This window comes from Typopeltis vanoorti, chromosome 14 (assembly GCF_054136105.1).
Source record: "Typopeltis vanoorti isolate ZY-2024b chromosome 14, IOZ_Tvanoo_1.0, whole genome shotgun sequence".
NCBI classification, from domain to species: domain Eukaryota; kingdom Metazoa; phylum Arthropoda; class Arachnida; order Uropygi; family Thelyphonidae; genus Typopeltis; species Typopeltis vanoorti.
In genome coordinates this window covers 29,586,190-29,613,317 of record NC_143562.1, presented here as the reverse complement: position 1 = coordinate 29,613,317, position 27,128 = coordinate 29,586,190, and the positions used below count along the sequence as shown (strand labels likewise).

The window sequence follows — 27,128 nt, the reverse complement described above, 5'->3', positions numbered from 1 at the left end:
ACTGTTTATATGCATATCAAAAGAAAGAAAGTTCTGTAGTATTATTTTTGTTTCTTTTTCTTAAAAAAAAATCTAAATATTACTACTTCTACTGCTGCTACTGGTTGCTATTTCTGAAATAATCTACATCTTAGAAGAAATACTTGATAATAATCCTCTTAGCTGGAGGAAAAGTTAAGGCGTAGATTACTCTCACTGCTATTGAGAAAGAAATGAGAGAAAACACTTTGCCAGAAGTCACACTAAAGTGCCTCAAGCTGTAGTGCAAAATTATTATTATTATTATTATTCAGGCCTCCAAGGAGTCAAAAGACTCTCGAGGGAGGTCCTTCCTAAGACATAAAGTCTGTCAACACCCACGGAGGGGAGGTCCCCCCCTGAGAAACACAAAGTCCATCATACCACTCTTTAAACTCACTGACCGTTCTCGCTCCCACCACTCCATCAGGCAATGCATTCCACGGCTCAACCACCCTCCACACAAAGAAACCACTCCTTACCCTCTTGCTCACAGTTTCCTTTCGTAACTTCCAGGGATGGCCTCTTGTCATGACTCCTTCCCGCTGATCAACCAAGCGAAAGAACTCCCCAGTGTCAACCCTGTAACCACCTCTCAACAGTTTAAAAGTCTCAATCATATCACCTCTCCTTCTTCTATCCACCAAACTCTGCAGTCCACATTCTCTCAGCCGGTCCTCATAACTATCCTTGTACAGTCCTGAAACCATCTTTGTCATCCGTCTTTGTATCCTTTCCACAGTTAATTTATCCCCTTCAAATCCTGGGGACCAAATCTGAGAGCAATAGTCCAAGTGTGGTCTGTTCAGAGACTTATACAACGGAATGATAACCCTCTTATCTCTGCAGGTCAGTGTCCTTCTCATAATAGCAGCAATCCTCTGTGTTACCTTCACCACCTTTGCAATATGTCCCCTAAACTTCAGGTTTCTATCAATCATCAACCCCAGATCTCTTGTCTCCCCTACTTCCTCCAGTATAACTCTTCCCATAGAGTATGCAGCATCCCATCGATGTTTCCCAAACCTCAAGACCTTACATTTTGCTGCATTAAACTGAGACCCCCATTCATTTGCCCATCTATCTAGATTATTTAAATCCTCTTGCAGGGCTACCACATCTGCACTATTACTGATAATCCTTCCCAGCTTTGCATCATCTGCAAACAACTGAATATCCCCCTGCTATCCACTGGCTATGTCATTGATATAAAGGTTAAACAATATAGGTCCTAGTACTGAGCCCTGTGGGACCCCACTTGTAACCCTCTGCCTCCTGGAAACTGCTCCACCATACACAACTCTCTGATACCTATCAGACAGCCAATCCTGAATCCTGTTGACCAATCTGACATCCAGACCCATGTGCTGCAACTTAAATATCAGCTTATCATGTGGCACCCTGTCAAATGCCTTCGCCAAGTCTAAGAAAATTGCAGTATATGCCTTTCCCTCATCTAATGTTCTTGTAACTTTATTATAAAAGGCTAGCATATTGCTAAAACAAGAGCGTCCTTTCACAAATCCATGTTGATTCTCACAGATAACATTACCCTCATCTGCCCAATGCTGTACACGGTCCCTCACTACTTTCTCCAAGATCTTAACAACTACTGATGACACACAGACTGGCCTATAATTAGACACTTCCAGTCTGTTACCACCCTTATGCAATGGCACTATCTTACCTTCCTTCCATTCCCTGGGCACCTTTGCCAAAGCCAGACTTTCATTGAAAAGCCACGTTAAAGGTACTGTCAATTCCCTAGCACATTCTCTCAAAACTCGTGGCGAAATACCATCCAGTCCCACAGCTTTACTGACATCCAGAGTACTCAGTATCTGAAACACACTCTCCTCCTGTACCTCCAGACCTCGTACCAGTCCTATCCCTCTAGCATTAAAACTGACTCCTCTAGGATGAAATACTCCAATAAAGTGTTCATTGAACAATTCCACTATGTCCTCTGCATCAGTCATCTATTCCCATTTTTATCCCACAATATCATTCTTCCACAGTCATTTCTCCTCCTACTGGCCACATAGCTAAAAAATTCCCTAGGATTTTCTTATGATCTTAGGGCCAATCTCCTCTCATATTCCAGTTTCGCTTTCCTTACCACACTAGTCACTCTTCTGGCCTGTGTCTTATATTCCTCATGCATCTCTTCACCTATCTCCTTATATCTCTTCCATAGCCACTTTTTCGCATGCAATTCCTGTTTAATATTGTTTGTCATCCACTTTACTCCAAATTGCGTCCTCTTCTTCACTCGTGGTATACAACTTACCATTGCTGATAACAAATATTCTTTCACAATTTCCCACGCACTGGTGATATCCCGGCCTTCCAATTCCTCCCTCCATGAAACTTCCCGAAGTTGACGTCTAAGACTATTATAATCACCTGCCTTATCATCATCATCATCATCAAATTCCTGCCATGTACCCTCAAGGGGTGTACAGGATATGACAGTATTACATGAAAAAATTACATCATTACTAACTTCCTATTTACAATTTTCCTCCAAATCAGTCTGTTACTTGTCAAGACTCCAACATTATCAGATCTTATATTTCTATCGTCTAAGGCACTTTGTACCGTATCAATCCACCTATATCTTGGTCTTCCTCTGGGTCGTTTTCCTGCCAACCTGGCAGAGAACACTTGTTTTGCTAATCTTTCCTCTTCCATTCTATTTAAGTGACCATACCATCTGAGATTAGCTCTGCTAACGCATTCCTGGATGCTGACAATGTCAAGTTCTTTCCTAATATCCTCGTTTTTAATATGATATTGCCATTGATGCCATCTGTTCACGCTTATAATCTTTCTCAGGACTCTCATATCTGCGGTCTCTAGTCTTTGGTCAAGTGTTTTACTTCTGACCCAGCTCTCAGATCCATAAGTTAAAATTGGTTTGAACACAGTCTTGTATACAGCTAATTTAGTGTTCCGACTAATTTCTTTCTTATTCCATATGAATTTATTCAATTGACTTCCCACGATACCAGCTTTGCTGATTCTGTTGTCTATTTCTATATTTAGTTTACCATCTTCAGTAAAAATTGTGCCTAAGTAGCTGAAATGTTTTACTTGTTCCACAGGTTCTCCATTCACAACACAGTTGACATTTTCAATGATTCTGCCTATTTTCATTGTCTTTGTCTTTTTATTGCTGACCTTCATACCATATCTATTACAACAGCTATTCAATTTAGACAGAGAATCTTGCAGACTTGTAGCGGATTTATTTAGAAGTATAACATCATCCGCATAAAGCAAAGAGCTGACATTAACATCTCCAATTTTGATATCAGGTTTAATACTACATTCCTTCATAATGTGATCCATATAGATAATGAATAACAGAGGGGATAATGTACATCCTTGTCTCACACCAGATTTAACATTAAACCATCTTCCTGTACTTCCTTCAATTCTAACTGCTGACTCACAACTCAAATAAAGACTAAGTATTGCTTGATATAATGCCCCATTCACACCATATAACTGCAGCGTATTGAATAGCTTCTCTCTTGGCACCTTGTCATATGCCTTTTCCAGATCGACAAAACTTAAATACAGATCTTTGTTATATTCCCATGCTTTCTCGACTATTTGTCGTAAAGTGAAGATCTGATCCTGACAGCCTCTATTTGGCCTGAATCCAGCTTGTTCTTCACCAAGCTTTTCTTCCACAATTCTTCTCAACCGTTTCTCAAGTATACTTGCATAGATCTTGCCAGGAACACTCAGTAGGGAAATACCTCTGTAATTCTCACATTCAGTTTTATTTCCCTTTTTATATATGGGTACTATGAGAGCTCTACTCCAATCATCGGGAATTCGTCCCTCTGTCCAGGCTTTCTGAACTATGCAGTGCAGCCACTGTAAGACTCTTATACCACCATACTTCAGCATTTCTGGTCGAATATCATCTACTCCTGCTGCCTTTCCACATTTCAAGCCTTTGATGGCTTTTTCTACTTCAAGTATGGATATGTATTCCTGACTGCATGCCTGGTCAGTGTTTTTTATCACTGTGCTGTCATCACTGCTTGTTTCATTTAGCAGTTTTTCAAAGTAATTACTCCATACTTCAAGGATATCTTTTTCTCCTGTTTTCATTTCACCTTTATCATCTCTAATTCCTTTTACAGCACTCTTTCCTCCATTCCTAAGCTTCTTCAACAACCTCCAGAATATTTTGCCACCTTCTTGATATTTATTTTCTATATTCTTGCCAAAGTCCTCCCATGACTTTTGTTTAGCTAGTTTTAGCTTTTAGCTTTCTTACTTACTGTTTAGCTTTGTCTTTCTTTCTTACACACTGTCTAGCTTTCTTACATTTGTCTCTGTATTCTGTAAGAGTAAAAGCTGACTTATTTGCCAGGAACTTTTGATATGCTTTCTTCTTTTCCTTCACTGCCTCTTTAACTTCCTGTGTCCACCAGGGAGTTCTGATTTTTTTATCCTTGCACACAACCTCACCACATGCCTCTCTGGCAGAATCAATCAATGTTTCCTTCAGAGTTTGCCACTGAATCTCCAAGGTTTGATTCCTGTTCTCAAACTCTTTCATTTTCTTTTCAATAATATTTCTGTATTTTAGTCTACAGTTCACATCTGAGAGCTGCTCAACTTTTATTCGCTTTAAAACTTTCTTACATGTTATTCTTTTCAATATGAAATTCAATTTTATCCTGCTCAAGACTAAATAGTGATCACTTCCAATTTCAAATCCTCTGTACACTCTGGTGTCCTGCACCAGGGAGAAAACATCACTATCAACAATAACATAGTCAATGAGACTTTTCTTATTCCTAGCCTCTTCTCCCCATGTGAATTTGTGCACATTTTTATGTTGGAACATGGTGTTAGTAATAACCAGTCCATGTCCTGAGCAGAAATCCAACAGATATTTGCCATTATTTTTAGCTTTGCTCTTTTCTCCAAATTTTCCCAAAATATTTTTGTATGTCTCACAATCATTTCCTACTCTACTATTTAGATCCCCAACAAGGACCAACTTTTCCTTTTTCATTGTGTCAGTTGCTTTTTCTAAAGCCTCAAAAAATTCCTCCACTTCTACCTTAGTAGAACCTTCAGTGGGACCATAGGCACAAATAAGTCTCATTGTCCAGTTCCCCATTCTCATATTTGCCCACATTACTCTACTTGAGACTCTCTGCCATTCAAGAAGATTAGCCTCGTATTTTGTGTTGAATACTATGGCTACTCCTTCTTTTCCTTGATTGTCATTGCCTGAATATAACATTTTATATTTATTGCTTAGAAAGATCTCACCAGTTTTGGTCTTTTTTGTTTCAGTCACCCCTATTATGTCGATCTGGTACTTATCTAATTCCTCAGCTAGCTCCATTTCTTTGCCATTCAGGCTTCTTACGTTGATAGTACCGATCTTTAACTCTGGTGATGTTGAGTTGGGGTTTGTTTTCAGATTTGTTCCAGTAGCTGACTTTTCGCTGTTCGCCCTGGTTCCCTGGCGAAAACAACGGGGGCCTTGTTTAACCGGGCGACGCCCCAGCCGGCATGAAATTTTGTCATGTTGTACCATCATTTTTTATTTTGGTTTAACCAATAAGAATACAATTTGGTCGGCTAAATCCCAAATTGCCAGCCCATCCTCGTTCGTTCAGTATCAAAGTAGATACCCAACAGGGTGCACCACGAGAAGGTGAGGATTGGACATTAGGTCAGAATCCCTGGTCGGTTCTCTGCATTCCTTTAAAGGCTATGTGGAGCTCTCCTCTCAGTTATACAGCTTTGACCCTTAAGCACCCCACCTGCCTTATAATTCCACATAAGTTCCCGTCTCTTTGGTACTCCTGCATGTCTATTCATTTTCCAAGTCAACACCATATGGTCACTCTCTCCAACTGGTGGGAGAGACGTCAACTCAGTTATTATCAACTCTTCTGATGCTATAACCAAATCCAAAATTTTTGAACCTCTTGTTCCCTCTGTTACATGTTGCCTAAGACATTTGTCCCTCAAGAATTCTAGAAATTCCATTCCGCTATTGCTACATGCATCTTCCTCTCTCCAATTTATACTACTGAAGTTAAAATCTCCCATAACAATCATTCTTCTTGCACTTGCCAAACTTAGCTGTCTAAACATCTCCTGGTCCCCATCCTCTGTGCTCCTGGGTCTGTAGCAACACCCCACTAAATATCCTGTCTTGCCTACCTCTACCTCACACCATACGCTCTCAGAATCATTTGTCTCACTTCCTTCCAAATTCTCGACTCTTAGAGGACATAGATCATCACTTATCATAAGCAGTACCCCACCACCACGCTTTCCCCTCCTATCCTGACGAAAAATGCTATACCCAGCGACTTCTATTCCTGTTGTTATATCCCTCTCTGTCAACCACGTCTCTGTGATCGCAATAATTTTTGGCCAGGCTGATGCTATCTGCGCCACCAATTCCTCTCCTTTATTCCGGATACTCCTGGCATTAGTATACAGCATATAAATGCCATTGTTTCTATACCCAGCATTATCTCTTCTGGACTCCACTGGGCTCAGTGTTACCTGACATTGTCTCCCTTCTCCCAAGTATCCATTCCCACACATCAAGAATGTCCTGTTTCGTTTTCAATTGTTGATTAGCAGACATCCTGAACACAGAAATACTGACATTTCATTTACAGGCTGATACAGTATTTATGCAAAAATAATTTCTTAATTTATATTGATTAGTTTCACTTTTATTATCGAAAAATTATAAATTATTTGATACAATTATCTTGAAAAAGAGGATTTGAATTATTTTAAAAGAAAAGGAGGCATTTCATAATCTTCTTTTTTGGGTGGGGGGGGGTATAGACCTATTCAATCTGCAGGTATTTCAGAGAATTTATTTTATAAATCGTTCGCAAGACAACTGTTACAAACATAAATCACTTGGGGAACATGCCCATTCATTTTAGTGTAAAATAGTAGCAAAGGTTTAGCTACTTCAACAATGTCATGTATCTAAACTAGAAGAAAATATCATTATATCTGCTAATATTAGAACTCTTACATAAATATTTTTTTCTGACATGATTTCTTTATTAGCTATAATGTAATCAATTTACATATTTTTGCCCTCTTGTATTCTCCCATCTTATATGCAGTGATTGCTTCTTTGTACTACAAGAAAAAAAAATCAGATAACAGAAGAAAAATATGTAGTTATATTACATTTGTAGGATAACACTGATTTTAAATATTAATTTCACCTTTTGTCCAATATCACATAATTTCCTGATTTATAATAATCAAGAAATAATATGTATATTTTCTGATTTATAAGCCAGCCTGACTGGCCAAGTGGTTAGTGTATTCGCTCTCCAGCCAAAAGGCTGCGGGTTCGAATCCTGCTGTGGGCATGGAGGTTTGTGATTGTCTGTGGAAAAACTAGTGGTGGTGGTTGGCGGTAGATGGCATTGGTGTGGTTGCGGTTAGTTGTTGGTGGATTGAATGGTGGAGAGAGCTGTAGAGCAGGTGCCCTCCCTTGATGAGTCTATGGACTCCCTGGAGGTGTCTATTAATAATAATAATAATAATAATCAGGAAATAATATGTATATTTTCTGATTTATAATTTGCTAATTTAAAATAATCACCAGGTTCTGCATCGAAAAATTAAAGTTATGTGGAACAGTTACTAGAGAAAAATAACAAATAAAAACTGTACCTATATTTCATAACGGTTTTCGGGTGTGTGATGGTGATGCAGCATGGAGGGGGTTAAACTATTAAGGTGAAATAAAGTTCAGTTCTATTGTAAAAATATGGAATTGAAATTCCACATTTGATGCATGTGCATATACATATTTTGAATGATAGAATATAAGCAAAAGTATCGCTTACTTTAAAAGAGCATAATCTCTGAACTAGCAGAAAATATATACATATTAATTTAAATCATAACCTTTAATTTCATTTTGTAATGATCAATTATACAGGGAAACCAAGAAGGTGAAAGTGCAAAGAACAGTAGATTACGATATAAACAAAAAAAAAATTAGTGATTTGATCTAAGAATTCTCTATAATGTTATTCTCATGTTATTCTCTATAAAGCAAAGTCGCCCAAACGTGTCCTTCAGGAAATGTGTGAAGTATTCTTCGAAATATAATTTTGAACAAAAATAAAAATAACATAATTTGGAAAGTCAGCAGCCAGTTTTTTTTAAAATAATATTTCAAATAATTATCATGAATTAATTTCTTCGAGAACAAAGAAAATGTTTTGTCAAGTAAGCGATTAGAAAAAATTAGCGCAAAAAAAATTAAAAATGAAATTGGTTCTCGAAGTAAGGCAATATTTAAGTGAAGAAACTATGCAAGGATATTTATTTTTTCCAGACATTAAAATCATATTGTACAATAAAAAAGAGAAAACAAAAATAAAAATGATTTCTATATTTTCAGTCTATCCAATACAACTAAGATCCAGTTACCCAGCATAGAACAAGGAACTGTGTTTCTTGTTATAGGCAGCTGAGACACAGCTGTGAATGTGAGATAATCTGATTAAGTGTTCTCTTCAGCATGGGGGATTATCACACCTTTTAAACGACAAACTTCCAAATTGCACTTCTTATCCATGTTCTTTCAACACATGTTCTGAAGCGTATCCAGATTTAGCTGGACGTGTATAGATGTTCTGGCCAGTTGGGAGGTTAATATATATGGTATTAATGATGTTTAGAATTTTTTTGTTGGTTTGTTACAGCGAATGAATTAACCAAGTGATATTTGATATGGTGATAAATGACTGTATATCAAACTTTTAAGGATATGGAAATATCTGAGTGGTTGCTGAAGTTAGGTGGAGATTTTCTACCTAACAGATATCAGACAGTCCACCATGAGTACACCTTCCTCAAGGAGGCGAGTGTAATTATATTGGACTATCTGATATACTCATGAATCCATGCTGACCATCATAGAGAATACTACTATTATTAACCCAATCTGAATCTTAGTCCTCACCAACCTCTCTAACACCTTAACAACAACTCCACAAATGCAGATTGGGCTATAATTTGTAGCCTCAGTCTTATTTCCTCACCCCCTTCCCTTTGTCAAGTGGAACAATTTTTTCCACTTTCTACTCATTTGGGACTTGTTCTGTTGCAAGACTCAAACTGCTGTGCCAGTGATTCTGTTAATTTCCTGGAACATACCTTCAAGACATGCAGTGATTTATTGTCTGGTCCTACTACCTTATTAACATCAAGTTTATTTAATTCCTCACATATCTCCTGCTCAGTCACCATCAATCTGATGATAATAAACTGCTCATTGGGTACTTCAGATATATTCCCTCTATGACTTTCCAATCTACCATTGTTATCAACATCTTGAACATAACAACTTATCACATATTGAAAGAACTCACTAGGATTTTTCTTGGCTTGATTATGTTTTCTTCTCATACTGCACTTTTGCTGTCTTTACCAATTGAGTCACCTTCTTTACTATTATTATTATTATTCCTTTCATGGAGTCGGCATATTCACCAGGAAGTTTATTCAACTGATAACATATTTATCATACTGAATGTTAATATCCTTAACATTCTCTACATTCACGACATATTCTGGTAAGGCATTCCACTCACTGACAATTCTCCATTTAAAAAATCTACTCCCTCACACCCTTCTTCACTACACTCTTATATAACTTCCAGAGATGGCCACCGGTTCTTCCCCCTCTCACCTTCTACTCTTTTTATAATCTTCCTAGATAATCTGATAAAATCCTCTCAATAACTTAAACATATCTGTCACATATCCTATTTTCCTCCTATCCACCAAACTCTGCAATCCACATTTCTTCAATCTCTCTCTCTCTCTCACCAACATTCCAGAGTACTGATATTGTCTTATTCACTCACCTCTGGACCCTCTCCAATGTTTCCACATCACATTGAAAACCAAGTGCCAAAATCTGAGCACAGTAGTACAAGTGTGGTCTGATCTGTGCTTTATACAATGGCAAAACCACCTCCTTATCTCCCTACACGTTAGAGTACTTATTATAGCACCACTATGATGTTTAGTCTTTGAAACATTTGCAATATACCCTCTAAACTTCATCCTACTGTCAACCATCCACTCCCAAATCTAAAATCTCATCCACATCCTTCAGTACAGCACTGTGTCAATAATACACAGTCTTATTATTCTACACTCCAAAATGCAACGCCTTGCACTCATTAATATTAAAACTACATCCCAACTCCTTTGTCCAAGCAAGTCAAAAGTCTATTCAGATCCTCCTGAATCGAATTAACAGCAGTACTGCTCATAATTTTCTCCAACTTTGCATCATTAGCAGACATCATTTACAAACGAGTTAAACAGGAAGGGCCTCTGCGGCATGCCACTGGCTACCTTCCTTTATTAAGACACTGCCTATCATTTGCAATTGTATCCTTCAGAGAGCCAATCACCAATCCATCTAACCTATATACTATTTATTCCCTGCAGCTTGTACATCACATTATCTATTCTGTCAAATAGATAGTCTGTCAAATGCTTTTGCAATGTCCAAGTAAGTCGTTGCTTATCATAAAATGCAAGTAAATTGCTAAAACAAGACCTACCCTTTACAAATCCATGCTGATCATATAAAGAATGCCATATTCATCAACCCAATCCTGTATTCTATTCCTAACCAATCTCTCCAACATTATTGAATGTAACTCCAGTTATACAGACTGGTCTATAATTGGAAACTTTTGTTCTAGAACTATACTTGTGGGGTGGTACTATTTTGTCTTCTTTTCACTCCTTACAGACTTTACTCACTGCAAGGTGAACCAGGTCAAGGGCATTGCTAACTGTTGAGCACATTCCTTAAGAATACAAGGGATACCCGAAAATAACTGTAATTTTTTTTTTTTATAATTTTATTAAATTTGATAATACCATATTCTAGTCTCCTTCAAAGTACTCTCCATGTGGTTCACTTGCACTCGTCCAACATTTTTTCACTACTGGAAACAGTTCTGGAACCGTTCATCTGGAATACTGTTTATGGTCCCCAGTGACTTTTTTTTTCATTTATTCTGCATCAACAAATGGCTACCCTTTCCTAGTTTTCAAGATACCAAGTAATTTTATATAAACTTGTTTTTTTTTAATCCTATTTCCCAAGTGAGCAAACAGACAAGTAAGTCAAGTTTGTGCCTACTCGTAGTGCAAGTCTGAGGCAACTCATGGTAGTGCCACATGATTTTAGTTTTTTCTCTGTTTATCTTTAGACTGACTTTTCTACTTTCATGATATAGGTCTTCTATCATTATATTAAGGTCTTCTGGAGTATTTTGAATACATAATATACCCAAGTTAAAAAACTTTATACTTTCATAGTTTTCTTTATCCGTATGAATAAAAAAAAGTCACTTGGAGAGAGTTTGGGCAAATAGTAGTTTTTTTTTTTTTTTTTTGATTATCTGTGAGCAAATGAAGCACAAATTTAGTGGACTCACATTTCATTTGCAAATCTTCTGATAAAATTTGCTGGCACAAACTCCATTATAAATTTGTCTCTTCAGAATCTTTCTCAATGGTCTTTTGGAGATTTTCATTGATTGCTTGGCAAACCATTTTGATGTTTTCGTAATTTCTGCTTGTCAAAAGTAGGCCAGATCATGGTTGGTCTTCAACTGATATGTTTCCCATTGATGAAATGGGAAAAAACACTTCTAGACCTGCATTTTATAAAGTGTCGTCCTTAAAGGCTTGCTGAAGCATAACAATAGTTTCAGCTGCAGTTTTATCCAAAAGAAAACAAAATTTCATTTGCATTCTTTGTTCCTTGTGGTCAGCCATCGCAAAATTGTAAGCACTAAAAAAGAAGCCAGAACAATGAACCAATTCACACAGGATGATGCCACTTGCCAGACTGGTGTGAAAAATTGCTCACTCATGATGCCTAGCAGCACCATCCATAACTAGAAAATGTTTGCACCAAGTTCAGATCCAGTTATTTTTGGGTACCCCCTTGTATGTGGAGATATTTCATCCATTTCCACAGCCTTATTAATATTTAACCCAACATCTCTGATTCTTTCTCTTCCATTTCTCCCAATACTTCTCTCCCTTGTATATATATATATATATATATATATATATATATATGTTAAAGATACCAAGCAATTTTAAACCTGGTTTTACTCCATTTCCCAAGTAAGCAAACAGACTAAAAGTCAAGTTTGCGCCTGCAATTGATGCAAGTCTAACTGATCCCACAGGTAGTGCAGGACCAGGGCAACTCGTGGCAAAGGTGGAACAAGCTCCGATCACTAATCTTAATATTTACCCTTAATGCCAAAACACATCTCCAAGAAGGGGATGTATGATGTTTTGTATTAAAGGCAAGGGGCCACTACCCAGACCGGTTTCGACCTTTATTGAGGTCTCGTCAGTGGGAGCTAGGCTTAGAAATACCAAGATTTAGTAATACCGAGCTTGTAAGTATTTCGCCAAAACAAGTTACCATAAGGTGTTTTAACCTTATTAAATCATTGATGAGGCTGGATGTTTGCTGATGATCATGTATTTTGTCTTGTTGATGTTTATATTTATTCCCATTCTTTGGCTTTCTATGTATACTCTGTCAACGAGTTTTTGGAGATCCATAATGTTATCTGCAATTAGCACGGTGTCATCTGCATATCGTAGGTTGTTAACAATCTTTCCATTTATTGTGATTCCCTCTGGACATTCTTCCAGTGCTTTTTTAAAGATTACCTCTGCATATATGTTGAACAGGAGTGGTGAGAGCACACATCCTTGTCTCACTCCTCTTTTGATGTTAATATCACTGGTGGTAATGTTGTCTAATTGAACGGTAGCTGACTGATTCCAATACAGATTTGTTATTAGTCTTATGTCTTGTTCGTCTAGCCTTATTTGTTGAAGGATTTCTATTAAGTTGGTGTGTCTGACTTTGTCGAATGCTTTTTCAAAATCTATGAAACACATAAAGACAGATTTCTGTTTTTCTATGCATTTTTGTATCAATATTTGGGTACAGAAAAGGGCCTCTCTAGTACCAAAACCATTCCGAAAGCCGAATTGTGTTTCACTTAGAGTTTCTTCACTTTTTCTATAAATGCGATTCTGAATTACTTTCAAAAATATTTTTAATGTTTGGCTCATTAGACTAATAAGTCTGAAGTCACCACAGGAATTCGCTTTGGGTTTCTTTGGGATAGTGATAAATGTAGATTTGAGCCAATCTGATGGCAATTCATCACTTTCATATATTTTATTAAATAGTTTTTCAAGAAGTTTGATGTTATCTGGTTCGATTAATTTTAAAAATTCTGTTTGCACACCATCTGGTCCACTGGCTTTTCCTGTTTTACTTGTTTGTATAGCATTCTCTATTTCGCATTTCATGATTGCTGGTCCTTGAATGTTATCTTTTATATTTATAGGCTTCTGTCTAGTATCATTGAAAAGTTCTGTTACATATTTTATCCAAATCTGTGCTTTATTCTCTTCTTCTAGAACTATTTTTCCATTTTCGTCTCTTAGAGACACTATTTGCTTTTTCCTCAGTTTTCCGGAAATTTCATTGATTTTCTTATACAGATTGAAATTATCATGTTGTTTCTGAAGCAGTTCAATTTGAGTACATAAATTTTTCATCCAATTTTCCTTGGCTTCTTTTATTTTTTTCTTGATGATGTTATGTGTTTCTGTATATCTGACTAGGTCTTTGTTTTTATACATTCTTCTTGTATCAATAAGAGAAAGAATCTCATCTGTCATCCATTCCTGTTGTTTTATATTATTCACATAACCTACTTCTTACTTGTTGTTACAATGGCATTCTTTAAGCTATTCCAAAGAGATTCCACACTTTTATTTTCTTCTATGTTAATCTGTTGTAATCGCAGGTTAAGTGTCTTGGCACTTTTATTTATGTTCGGGTCTTTCAGTTTTTCTACATCAATTTTCTTTTTCTTCTTTTGTGATTTTTTAGCTGATTTTAACCTAAGACGTACTTCTGCAACTATGGGATTGTGGTCTGATGAGATATCTGCTCCAGGATAAGTCTTTGCACTCTTTATACTGCTGTGGAATCTTTTATTTATCAGTATTCACTCCACAGATGAGAAATTCACTCCACAGATGCAAAAACTGAACCTTGTTTTATCCCATAACTTAGCTACCTTTCTATTTATGATCTCTTCTCTCCTTCTCAACTCATTATTGTCATATCTGGGCAACACACTAATGACTTTTCCAGTAACACTATTATCCTTCACTGCCTGCAGAAACTTCCTCAAGTCTCTATCAGCATTCCTTTTTTCCCTCCCCAAAGTCATTTGTGCCCCAAACCATTTATTTTGATGCCTGCTCTTTCCTTCTCTGCAAAGCATCAGTTATTTGTTTCATTGTTCCACCGGAAAGCATGTTTTATATACTTTATTAGTCATCATACCTCTAATGATTGAGTCCCCCATACAATGATATACAATTATCCTTCGAGTCTTTTTCCATAATACTAACATCTTCCTTCTCATTCGCATCAGCCACTCTCTTCTTTAAGTGTTTAATCTCATCTTCCCGATGCTTCATTTCAATTTTCATTATCACCAACTCTTGCCTAAACTCTTCTACCATGGTCCCAACTCTAACTCCCATTTCTAAAGATTCTAACCTATCAATACACTTTTATTTATATTAAATACATTAATGCTTTCCTTCTTTATGTTCCCTCTAGCACAAATCCTTCACATTTTTCAGAGTATACTGAAGCAATTTTTGCAATGCATCCACTGGAAAAAAAATACAAGGCAGAACTTGATCTTCATACTGAAGCTTTCAGTGTTGCTGACGTGCATTACTTTACAGATGCCATTTTTAGAAAGCAGAAGAAGAAGCAGGAACAAGAAGTAGAAAAATACAAATAAATAAATAAATTTGTTTGTTTATTTGTATTTTTTTATGAAAAAAATGAAGCACAATTATACGATAAAAAGCCACACTATACACTATTTAGAGATATTTTTTTAAAACAGCTCTAATATGTCTGCTTATCTTTGCTTGCTCTTTGTAATTTTATTCAGCTGATTATTACCAACATTTATCTTGTGTTGCCTCCATAAATGCCTTCTTCCTGATTTTATGCTTAAACTGCATTCATTGATCCATTCATTTTACTCCTACTTTATTTAACCTTTTCAACTTTGGAATACACTCAGATATTGCTGCTGTTAAATAGCTCTTGATCAATGCCCAAGTGACTGTTTCCTTTTCACTCAACTCTTCTTTCCATGCTAAATAACTCCTAATTGATTTCACTATGCTTTTCATAATCACTAGCTCTGTAGTTCCACATATATCCCTACTTCACAAAAGTTCTCATATGACTGGCAACAATCCAAGAGATTATTTCATTGTTGCTATTGCTAACTGGAGGTAAATTAGACACTCCATTCATAAACACATTCTGTGATGATCTGCTCTAATCCCATCCACAGCTTTGCAGATGTAGTACTCTCCACTCATCCTACTCAATTGACAAGCCATGCAGTACTCTGACATCCCAGGCTACAAGATTATTTAGAACTCTTGCCTTAAACATTGATCTACACACTATCCTCTAATGGGGTAAGGAGAACATTATGTTAAATGCTGCCAAAACACAGTCTTTCATTTCTTTTTTTTCTTTTTTTTTTTTTTTTCTCTGCACAAAAGAGAGCCTGGCTCACCTGCCCTCATACACAAATTACCAGACAAGATCTCTTTGCTTGGACTTACGTTTACCTCCTGTCTTTCCTGGCATAAACACATCACATCAATAACCTCCTCAGCATCCAAGAGCTTTGACATTCTCTTTCTATAAGAGCCTATTTTACACCCAACCAACTCTTCGCTATATACAAATCTGAAACCTGTCTGTATTTAGAATACTGCTTGCATGTTTGTGGTGGTTCACCTAAAATTTCCCTTAAAATCCTTGACACTTTCCAAAGGCATGCATTTAGGCTCATTGATGATCCCTCTCTTACAGACTCACTTCATCCTCCATATCACATGTACAGCATTTCAGTACTGTATCTGATTCTTCTATTGTTACTGCTCCAGTGAATTGACAGTCATAATTCCTTTAATAATAAGTCCTCCACAACTGCCTAACACCCCTTTATTGTGCAACTGCAAACACACTGAACCTGCTTCTATTCATCCTCTTTTATTCTATCCATTTCTGTCCTCTGGAACAGCCTTCCTCAAGAAGTATTCCCAAACAAAAAAAAAAATAAAAAATAAAAAATCAATAAACTTCTTTCTCAGTCCTCATCTGCACCTCATACATGGTACCGATGTGTCTATAGATCCCTCTACCTCCCATGTATTAATATTAAAAAAAATCCACTACAATTTTATAATAGAATCTCCATAGAGTGCTGTGCTTGAATCATTGCCACTTTTTGTTTTCCCCCCCTGCTATCTTGTCTGTCACCTCCTGTTTGTGCTCTGTCTGTCAGGATTTCTTCCATCCCCACAATCATTCTCATTTTCGCTCCATTAGTCTGGCTCACTTTCATTTCCTCATTCACTCTTTGTTGTACTTTTTTAGTCATTTCCTTATTCAGAATCACATTCTCTGCACTCATCCTTCTGGCTGATACCATTCTCAGTCTTCTGTCCATCACTGCTTTTCACCTTTTGTCTTCACTTTTCATTCTTGACTTTCAGGCATTATAATCAATGTATGACCATTTGTCAATTATATGGCATTGTTAATTGGTCCATATGTAATTGCCAGGGAAAAAAAAGTAAATAAAATAAACAACGGCTTCATTAAACTTTACTTGTATACCTAAAACTATTTTAAAGTTTTCCTTTAAAAGCATCTAAGTTTCATTTTGTATGCTCTTAATTTTTTATATAAATATGAAATATAGGAGTTTATAGATAAAATTAATTAAAAGTATTGTTAATACTTATTTGTGAACAGGCAACTTTAGTATAAAGGTGAACAATGGATATTCTGAAAATTCCATTCAGGCTGTAATTATTTTAGCAAGATCTTTGCATCCTCCTATTATTTCTCAAGAAAATGGATTTCTTATCAGGAGAGGAGCTAAAGAATTTTTTTCTGCACATGTATTATCAATTAAAGATGAAGATAATATTGAAGATGTTATGATATATATACTCGAAGGTATGTACTGCAGCTGCTTAATATTGTTGCTTTTACTAATTCTCTTATTTTTGTTTTGAATATGATTTGTTTTTGCAGTCTTAACAATATCTTAAATGTATTAACACATCAGCTGAAACTCTCTTTGGCAATTTTCAGAAATGCATACATTTCAGCTACTTGTTTCATGTACGAGGGGGGGTCAGAAAAGTTCTCGGCCTCGATCATAGATGGTAACACTATCGGGACGATTATTTTTTCTAAGTTGGTACATCTGTCATAAGCATCCATGTGAAATTGCAAGTCATTCTATCAAGTAGTTTGTTTTATATAACTGTCTGAAGCAAAAGTGTTGTCTGTATCCCTTAAAAGATAAAATTAAGTATTGTGTTGTTATAAAATTCTTTGTAAAAGAAGGTTTAACATCAAAAGAAATTCATTTGAAGTTCGTAAAATTTATGGGGACTCTTCCCCTTCATTTCTCACAATTAAGAAATGGGCTGCTGAGTTTAACATGGCCATACCAGCCTTGAAGACGATTCACATGAAGGACATCCAAAAAATGTAACAACACCAGAAATCACTGATCAAGTGCATGATATGGTATTGGATGACTAGCGAGTCAAAGTGTGCAAAATTGCTGAGACTATAGGCATTTCAAAAGAACATGTGGGATATATTTTGCATGAAGAATTGCAAATGAAAAAGCTTTGCGCAAGATGGGTGCCACTCTTGCTCACAGCAGATCAAAAATGCATTTGCATGAAAATCTCTGCACAGTGCTTGGAGCATTTTAACAAGAATAAAACTGATTTTTTGCACTGATTTATTACATGAATGAGATTTAGATTCACCATTACACACCGGATTCCAACAGCAGTCAAAACAGTGGATAAAAGCCAGTTGTTCAGTGCCAAAGAAGACAAAGTCGGTTCCATCAGCAGGAAAGGTCATGGCATCGGTGTTTTGGAATGCTATTGTGTACTTTGTTTATTAATTATCTTGAAAAGAGTAAAACAATAATTAGGAATATTGTTCTGATCTTTTAATCAGACTAGATGAAAAAATTCGTGAGAAAAGACCTGGTTTTCAGAAGAAAAATATCATCTTTCATCAGGACAATGCACCTGCCCACAAAGGTGTTTTGGAAATGGGAAAATTAAGGGATCTGCACTATGAATTGTTGGACCATCCACCCTATTCCCCAGATTTAGCTCCCTCTGACTTCTGTCTCTTCCTAAAACTAAAACTCTTCCTCACTGGTCAGCGTTTTTCTTTGAATCAAGAGGTGATTGTGGCTGTAGGGTTATTTTGCAGATCTTACTGAGAACCACTACAGGGACAGGATAATGGCGCTGGAGCATCGTTGGAATAAATGTATTAGTTTAAGGGAGATTAAGTTAAAAAATAAAAATAATTTTGAAATAATAAATTCGTTTTTTGATTGTTAGGCTGAAAACTTTTCAGACCACCCTCATAATTTTAAATGTGTACTGTATTGATAATCAGAAATTATTGTTATTGCTATTATAGGCATCTCCATGGAGTTGGAAGAGTAATCACAGGAGGTCCACATTAACCATTATTCACATGATATCCGATATAGGAATAAAAAATACAAGAAAATTATAAAAATTAATCATCATCATCATCATACATATCAAGGATTTAGGCCTAGTATGGCCTGTTCCGGCCTTAGAAGTCATCGTTGAATCGTTTAAGAGGACGTCCTGGTTTTCTTTTTCCTAATGGCTTGTACTTTAAGGCTTGTTTTGGTAATCTTTCTGTTTTCATTCTTTGAACGTGTTCCATCCATCTATGTTTATATTTTTTAATTTTTTCAATTACTGGTTCTTGGTTTAATTCTTTCATAATATCTTCATTTCTTTTTTGATCAAATAGGGTATACTTTGCAGTTTTTCTCATAAACTTCATTTCTGCTGTTGTTAATCTTTGATTGTCTTTTTGTTTTATTGTCCAGATTTCGCTTCCATACATTAAGATTGGTAGGGCTAATGTATTGTATACTTTTAGCCTGGTTTGTTTTTGAACTAGGTTTGGTTTAAATATAGAGTTAATTACTCCTGTTATTTTTAAATATTTTGCAATTTTTATGTTTATATCTTTTCCATTTTCATAAGTGATCGTACATCCTAGGTAGTTAAATGAATTTACCTGTTCTAAGATCTTGTTATCTAATACTATTTTAGTTCTTGCTGGATCTTGTCCTTTAAAGGCCATAGTTTTTGATTTTTCCGTTGATATTATCATACCATAATCTTTGGATATCTCATTTAGATTTAAAATAGCTTTCTGTAAGTTATCTTCAGAATTTGTAATTATTATTTGGTCGTCTGCAAAGAGGAGAGTGTTTAAGTTAACTGTAGGTGAAAGTTTAATTCCTTGATGTAAATTTTTACTCCATTTTATTATTATTTCATTTAAGTAGATATTAAAAAGAGTTGCTGAGAGGGGACATCCCTGTCGGACCCCTTGGTTTATCTCTCTTGTATATGATAGCTCATGATTTAATCTTATTTGTATTTGATCATTTTCATATATACTTGTGACAGCTTCTAGGATATTATTTGGTATTTGTCTTTCTTTTAATATGTTAAATAACATGTTTCTTTTAACTTTGTCAAATGCTTTTTCAAAGTCAATAAATGCAATATGTGTTTCTAAATTATATTCTCTTCTTTTCTCTATTATTAATTTTAGGCAGAAGGCTGGGTCTATACACGATCGTCCTTTTCTAAATCCATTTTGTACCTCTAGAATAAAGTTTTCGGAATATTTCATTAGTTTGTTATTCAAGATTCTGCTGTATATTTTGTAACATGAATTTAGTATACTGATACCTCTATAGTTTTTAGGGTCATCTCTATTACCTTTCTTAAAGATAGGAATCACAATTGCTTTTTTCCATTCTATTAGGGGGATACCAGCTGAGTAAATTTTATTTAAAAATAGTGTCTTTTTTTGAATCTTGTTCCTGCGTATTTATATAGTTCTGAACCTAGCTTATCTGTGTTTATCTGTGAACCTAGCTTATCAGAGGGAGCCAAATCTGGGGAATAGGGTGGATGTTCCAACAATTCATAGTGCAGATCCCTTAATTTTCCCATTTCCAAAACACCTTTGTGGGCAGGTGCATTGTCCTGATGAAAGATGAAAAATATAAAAATTAATAATAATAAAAAAGTCCTTAGCCCACCCACAGTACTTATATTCAGGGTGTTTCAAAAAGAATGACCCGATTTCAAATAATTATATTTAATAATGAAAATGGGGGTGGAAGGGATGGTGAAGCGCAATACATAGCCTCTCCCACTCAAATGTCAACCTCACCTTCCCGTGGTCCATCCTGTTCAAAAAGTACAAACGAGGCACTGGCGACCGAGTATGGGCGGTATAACCTTAACACCCTAACAGAGTAAATGCTGTTAGATCTGCCTGTCCAGAGGCGTTAGGTAGCAGCCCTACCACTGGACTTACCCAGCGACAGGTTAGTAACCTGCCCTGGGGAAATTCGAAATACTTTCAAGTTTGATGCAAAGAAAAGCCGGACAGACTGTCAGGGAAAAGACCACAACCCAGGAAACGGTAAACGAAATTGGAAAAAGGAACACATAATGAAGATTGCAACATGGAGTGTGAGAAGCATTGCACACAAAGAAGAACTTGATAAACAACTAAACCAAGCTAACATAAAGATATGTATAGTAACAGAAACAAAGAAAAAACAAAAAGGTACAAAAGAAACAAACAACTATATACAAATCTACAGTGGGGTAAAAAAAGAAGAAAGAGCAAAAGCAGGTATAATGATTATGGTACATAAATCCCTAAAGAACAATATTGTATATTACAACTATTTGAATGAAAGACTAATAGAAATTAGACTCAAGACATTAAGAGGCCACATAACAATAATTGGTGCATATGCACCAGAAGAGGGAAAAGAAGAAAACAGTAATATATTTTATAGAGAATTACAGAATGCCATAGATAAAACAAACAAAACTGACTATTTACTCCTAGCAGGAGACTTAAATGCCAGAATAGGAAACAAAAAATACAAAACAAACATAGGTAAATTTGTCAAAGATACATGTAATCAAAATGGTCACAGATTGCGCAATTTTGTCATTTATAATAATATGAGAATAATGAATTCAATGTTTAAACACAAGGAAATACATAAATATACTTGGTCAGCCAGAGGATACAAATCAGTAATTGACTACGTTATCACAAATTTTAAATTAGCGGAGTTAATTTTAGACATAAGAGCATATCGAGGCTTTGAATTAAACTCTGATCATTATATGGTATCAGCAAAAATTCGTTTTAAACCAAAATGGCTAAAAACACATAGAATTGAAAATTCTTACCAGCCAAGCTACAAAATTTCTTCATTACAGGATTCTCAAGTTAGACTATAATATCAAAAATGCACAAACTTAAAAACAGAAACCACACATGAATCAAGTGACATAGAAGATGAATGGGAAAATTTGAAACAAATTCTCACACAAGCAGCAACAGAAACCTTAGGAATAAAGCACAAATGGATTAGAAAAAGAGGACTACGAGATTGGAACAAAGAAATAGAAAATATAATAAAAACCAAAAAGGACAGTTACCAGAAATGGCTAAATTCCAAAACAATAGAAGCAGAAATAGAGTATAAAAGAAATAGTGCAATTGCAAAACAAGAAGTAAGGAAAAAACATAGAGAAAGATGGAACAATTTCATAACAGAACTAGAAAAGGATTTATTTAAGCCACAACCCAAAACCTATAAAGTAATAAAATACATGAATAAAGAAATAAAAGAAAAGATAAAAATCCAAACAATAGATTTAGAAAAATGGGTGACCTATTTCCAAAATCTCTGGACAGATGAGAACAATGAATTAAAATTTTATAAAACAAAGAATGACCTAATAGAAAATATCACAAAGGTAGAACTGAAAAATATAATAAAGAAGATGAAAAATAGGAAAACGCCAGGAGAAGACAATATAAATATAGAACTATACAAAAATGCAGGTGAAAAATTTAATGAAAGACATGAAATTTTTTAATATGGTTTGGATGTCCGGAAAAACCCCTAACTCTTGGAAAAAAGCACTGGTCATCCCAATCTATAAAAAAGGAAATAAAGACAATTGCAATAATTATAGGGGAATTAGCCTGCTGAATACAGGATATAAAATATATGCAGGAATATTAAAAGAGAAACTGAGCAGCATTGTAGAAGACAAATTACTAAAAGAACAAAATGGTTTCCGAAAAGGCCGATCCTGCATAGATCCAATTTTTACTTTAAAATTATTAATAGAAAAGAGAAGAGAATTTCAAAAAGGAACACATGTGGCCTTTATTGATTATGAAAAAGCCTTTGACAATATTAGTAGACAAAAATTGTTTAAAATATTAACCAATTTAAACATACCAAACCAACTTTTACAATCTATTTAAGAAATATATACAGGAAATAAAATAGCAGTTAAATTAGAACACACCTCAGAATGGAAAGATATATCAAGAGGAGTACGACAAGGATGTACCCTCTCACCTCTGCTTTTCAATATATATATAAATGAAATATTAACAATCTGGAAACAGCATAACCCATTTGGTATGCAAATGACCCCCGCAAATGAAGATAGATACACTACTATTTGCAGATGATCAAATAGTGCTAGCTACATCAGAAGATGACTTACAAAGATCATTAAAATCATTAAATGATATCTCAAAGCAATATAATATGACAATATCCAAAGAAAAAACAAAAATAATGGCATTCAAAGGAGAAAACCCAATAAGAAGTAAAATAGTGATAGATAATAAAATACTAGAACAAGTAAACACTTTCAGATACTTGGGATGTGATCTATCATATGAAGAAGAAAAAGACATAGACACTAAAATATCAAACTTTGTCAAAGTAAATGGCATAATAAATAATATATTTAAGCCATCCCTGGTACAAAAACACACTAGAATCAGACTATATAATGTCTTGTCAAAACCAACTCTGCTATATGGAAGCGAAACATGGACCATGAAAAGGAAAGATAAAAAATGAATTCAAACAGCAGAAATGAAGTTCCTCAGAAAAACAGTTGGATATACCAAGTGGGACCACAAAACAAATGAAGAAATCTTACAATCCCTGAAAATAAAACCAATTAATTACTACATAAGACAGTATAAACAAAAATGGCTAGAACATTTAAATCTAATGGACAACAACAGCAGACTACCAAAAATATTATACAGATACAAAATAAGTGGAAAAAGAAGAATCGGAAGACCAATTAAAGAGATGGCATGAGACCGGAACAGGCCATATGGCCTAAATTCCATGTTAGGAAGAAGAAGAAGAAGAATAATGAAAATGTGGTATAGTTACAAAATTAATTACCAAGTATGAAGTAAGGTCTCAAGTTTCACTCACTAAATTACAAATACTCAATGTGCCCAATTGTATATCTCTGCTCAATGCAGAGATATACAATTTTCAAATCGGGACATTCTTTTTGAAACACCCTGTACTATAGTATTAGCTCAAATAACAAGGAAACAGTATATCGAGTTCCAATTCCTTACATTTCTAGCATCTCAAACTCCTATTTCCAGAAATCTTAAAAAATACAATTTAGTGGCTACTTTTCTTCCTATCAACAAATTATCAGCATGGCTTTCATCTTCCAAAGATAAATGGTCTTTTCCAGCTCTCCCTGGTGACTACCAAGTTCTTTGTGACTGTCATCATTCTTATTTTGGAAAAGCTGGATGCTCAGTAGAAAAGAAATTACAAGAACATCATTCTTACATTGGCAACAGTAAATCTGAGAAATCTCGCTTGGCACAGCATGCAACAGATACTGACTACAATATCCTATGGTCTGGACATGCTTACTTCATAGATATCAGTATAAATTTAAACATTTGTTTAAAGAAAGCACTGAGGCCCTACTTCACAGTCCAAACTTGTCCGAATAGGAATGACTGTCTCTATCTATCTAAGATATGGGAAAATCTTATTCTAATCACACATCAATAATTTTTTTTTAAAAAAAAACTAATGAATAATTAATATTGTAGTATTCTAAGATAAAAAGCCAAATGGCTATTTTTTCTGGCAAAGTTAATTAAATTAAGGGGATAAAAATCCCTTATTATTTTACAGCCAGTATGCGAAACTCTGAGATCGAAAACTACGATCTAAGAGTTTCGTGCCGAAGAACTATCGGCAAATACAAGCGTAAGTGAACACCTGGTAGTACAACACCTTCGAGTTGCCTTGGTGTTGTACTACCAGGTGTTCACTTACGCTTGTATTTGCCGATAGTTCTTCGGCACGAAACTCTTAGATCGTAGTTTTCGATCTCAGAGTTTCGCATACTGGCTGTAAAATAATAAGGGATTTTTATCCCCTTATAATTGTAGTATTCTCTCAGCTATACCGTTGCATTGTTTTATGTATAACATAAAACAAATCAATCCATTGTTCATGTTCTACCTTGTAACTGCCTTTGTAATTAATTATCATTGCCACTGATGATGGCTGTAATATTCTGCTGAAATATATGCCCTTAAATAAATAGTATTTTTTTTCTTATTATTATTTTATTGCTATATTATTTTTCATGTTAATTGAAAGAAACTTCTCATGGCATAAGTATCTCTTTAAACAACAATTGTACTATATAGGTTTATAAATGTTCAAGGATGAGTATCACATAAAAAAAATAACCCTCTCCTTAAACTCATTCACTGTCAGAGCACTCACAATTGCTTCTGCCAATCCATTCTATTCAGTAGCCACTCTTCTCCAAGCGATCCTCACATCTTACTAACACATTCTTACAGAACTACTCCATAGAGATGCTTGTGAAAAATATCTTTTGTAAAATTAAATTAAACTTACCAAGAAGTAAGAAATAACATTTGCTCATTAAATCTTCATGACTAGGATACTTATATATAGAGGCTAATGACTTTGCAATGAATGCCTTAGTATCCCATAATGCAAGCACACAACCTTCAGATGTGTGTGCTTGCATTATGGGATACTAAGGCATTCATTGCAAATTTCTAAGACTCCATAGAGATTGCACAGGCATCTCTATGGAGTCCTAAGACTCATCATGGGAAACCCGACCTATCAATACAATATCCATTGTATCTGTCCCTGAAACCATTAACAGATAAAGTACTCACAACTGACTCAGGCAACCTACCTCCATTCATGGACATTCCTGAAAATCTGTGTAAGAATGTGGTTAGCAAGAGTGTGAGGGGTAGGTTTTTCACTTGGAGGAGGAGATAAATGTTTCTATCTTATCCCCCCGCCCCTTCCTTTCACCTTTCAACCAGCTTTTGCAATCCACAAACCCTCAATCTATTCTCATAGGAAGCATTCCACAGATTACTATTACTTGACATCTTGGCCAATTGCTTTTGGATTTTCTCCACCACTTCCTCCTCCCTAAGAAACCCAGGTCACCAGATCTGATCACAGTAATTTATGATTGATGTGGTCATATCAATCTTTTATAAAGAGAAATGATAACTCCCATATCTCTACTTGTTGGTGTGTTCTTCAGTAATTAAGCAATCCTGTGAGCTATGTTCTCTAAACTTCATCTCTCTCTATCTACTACTATTACTACTTACTTACTTACTTACTTACTTACTGTCCTCTTCCATCAGGGATAGATTGAGTCTTCTATGTTTCCACAGTAACCTCCAGGAGTCTCAGTTTCTTGTGTGGCTGGTGAGCTGTCTATATGTTTGTAATTTGGAATTGACCTTTATTGATGTTATCCATTTAGTTCTAGGTCTTCCTTTTTCTCTTTTTTCTTTTAATCTTGCATACTGCAAGGTTGGGTAGCTTTTTTGATGGCATTCTCTCCACATGTTCGTACCATTGAAGTTGTCTTCTTTTGATCTTTTCTATTAATGAATCTGTACATTTTAGGTCTTGTCTTACAGCTTCATTTGTTTTCTTTTCTGTCCATTTTGTTTTATTTATTTTTATGAGACATTTCATCTCAAAAGCCTTCAGTTTTCATATCTCTGTCTTCTTGAGTGTCCAAGTTTCTGAAGCATATAGCACAGTAGGTATTATAATTGCATTATATAATTTCATTTTTAGAGGTTTGGAGATTTTATTATTTTCCAGATTTTTCCTAGCTTATTAAATGATGACCATGCAGTCGATATGTTTAATAGTGGTCATGGTATCGAAGTGTTCTGTTATTATTGTTCCTAAATAGTTGAATTGTTTGACCTGTTCAATTGTTGATGGCATTCTCTCGATGTATTATTGTCTGTACCATTAAAGTTGTCTTCTTTTGATCTTTTCTATTACTATTACTACTATCCCCCCCCCCCCCAAATCTCTGGCTTTATCTATTTGCTGGTAATGTTTGTATCCCAAAATGCATAACTTTACACTTTTCCACATTTGACACATGACTGGTGATGTGCCACATGGCTTTGTGGCACACCACCAGTCACCTGCCTTCTCCTGGATTCTGCTCCTCTATATACTACTTTTTGGTATCTGTCTATCTGTTAATACCCTCATGTCAAATCATACGTCATATCAAATTCACCATGAAGGAAGAAAAGGATGGACAATTAGTTTTCCTCTATGGCTCTTCATTTTGCATACTGTCAACTTCAATATATCACAAACCTACCTTCACAAAAATAAATTTTCAGTCAAGGTAGATGCTATGCATTATGGAAAGGGACATCACCCAGACTGTTTTCAACTATTATTGATGTCAGTAAAGTAGTGATTTTTGGAAGCATTCTAGCATGATGGTTGCTGCTACTTTACTATGTGCTTTTACAGAAGACAATGCAATGTCGT

At 35.4% G+C, this 27,128-nt stretch overlaps 1 protein-coding gene across 3 annotated transcripts in view; it reads left to right on the top strand.

Annotated features, from left to right (window-relative positions):
* Nucleotides 1-27,128, top strand: part of LOC150099333 (extracellular matrix organizing protein FRAS1-like) — a 1,385,483-nt gene that overhangs the window by 502,442 nt on the left and 855,913 nt on the right. For all 3 annotated transcript variants that reach the window (XM_090403569.1, XM_090403568.1, XM_090403570.1), the window contains one exon: nucleotides 17,036-17,242. In XM_090403569.1, coding sequence (XP_090259695.1) covers nucleotides 17,036-17,242 — 207 coding nt within the window. The remainder of the gene's footprint in view (nucleotides 1-17,035; nucleotides 17,243-27,128) is intronic.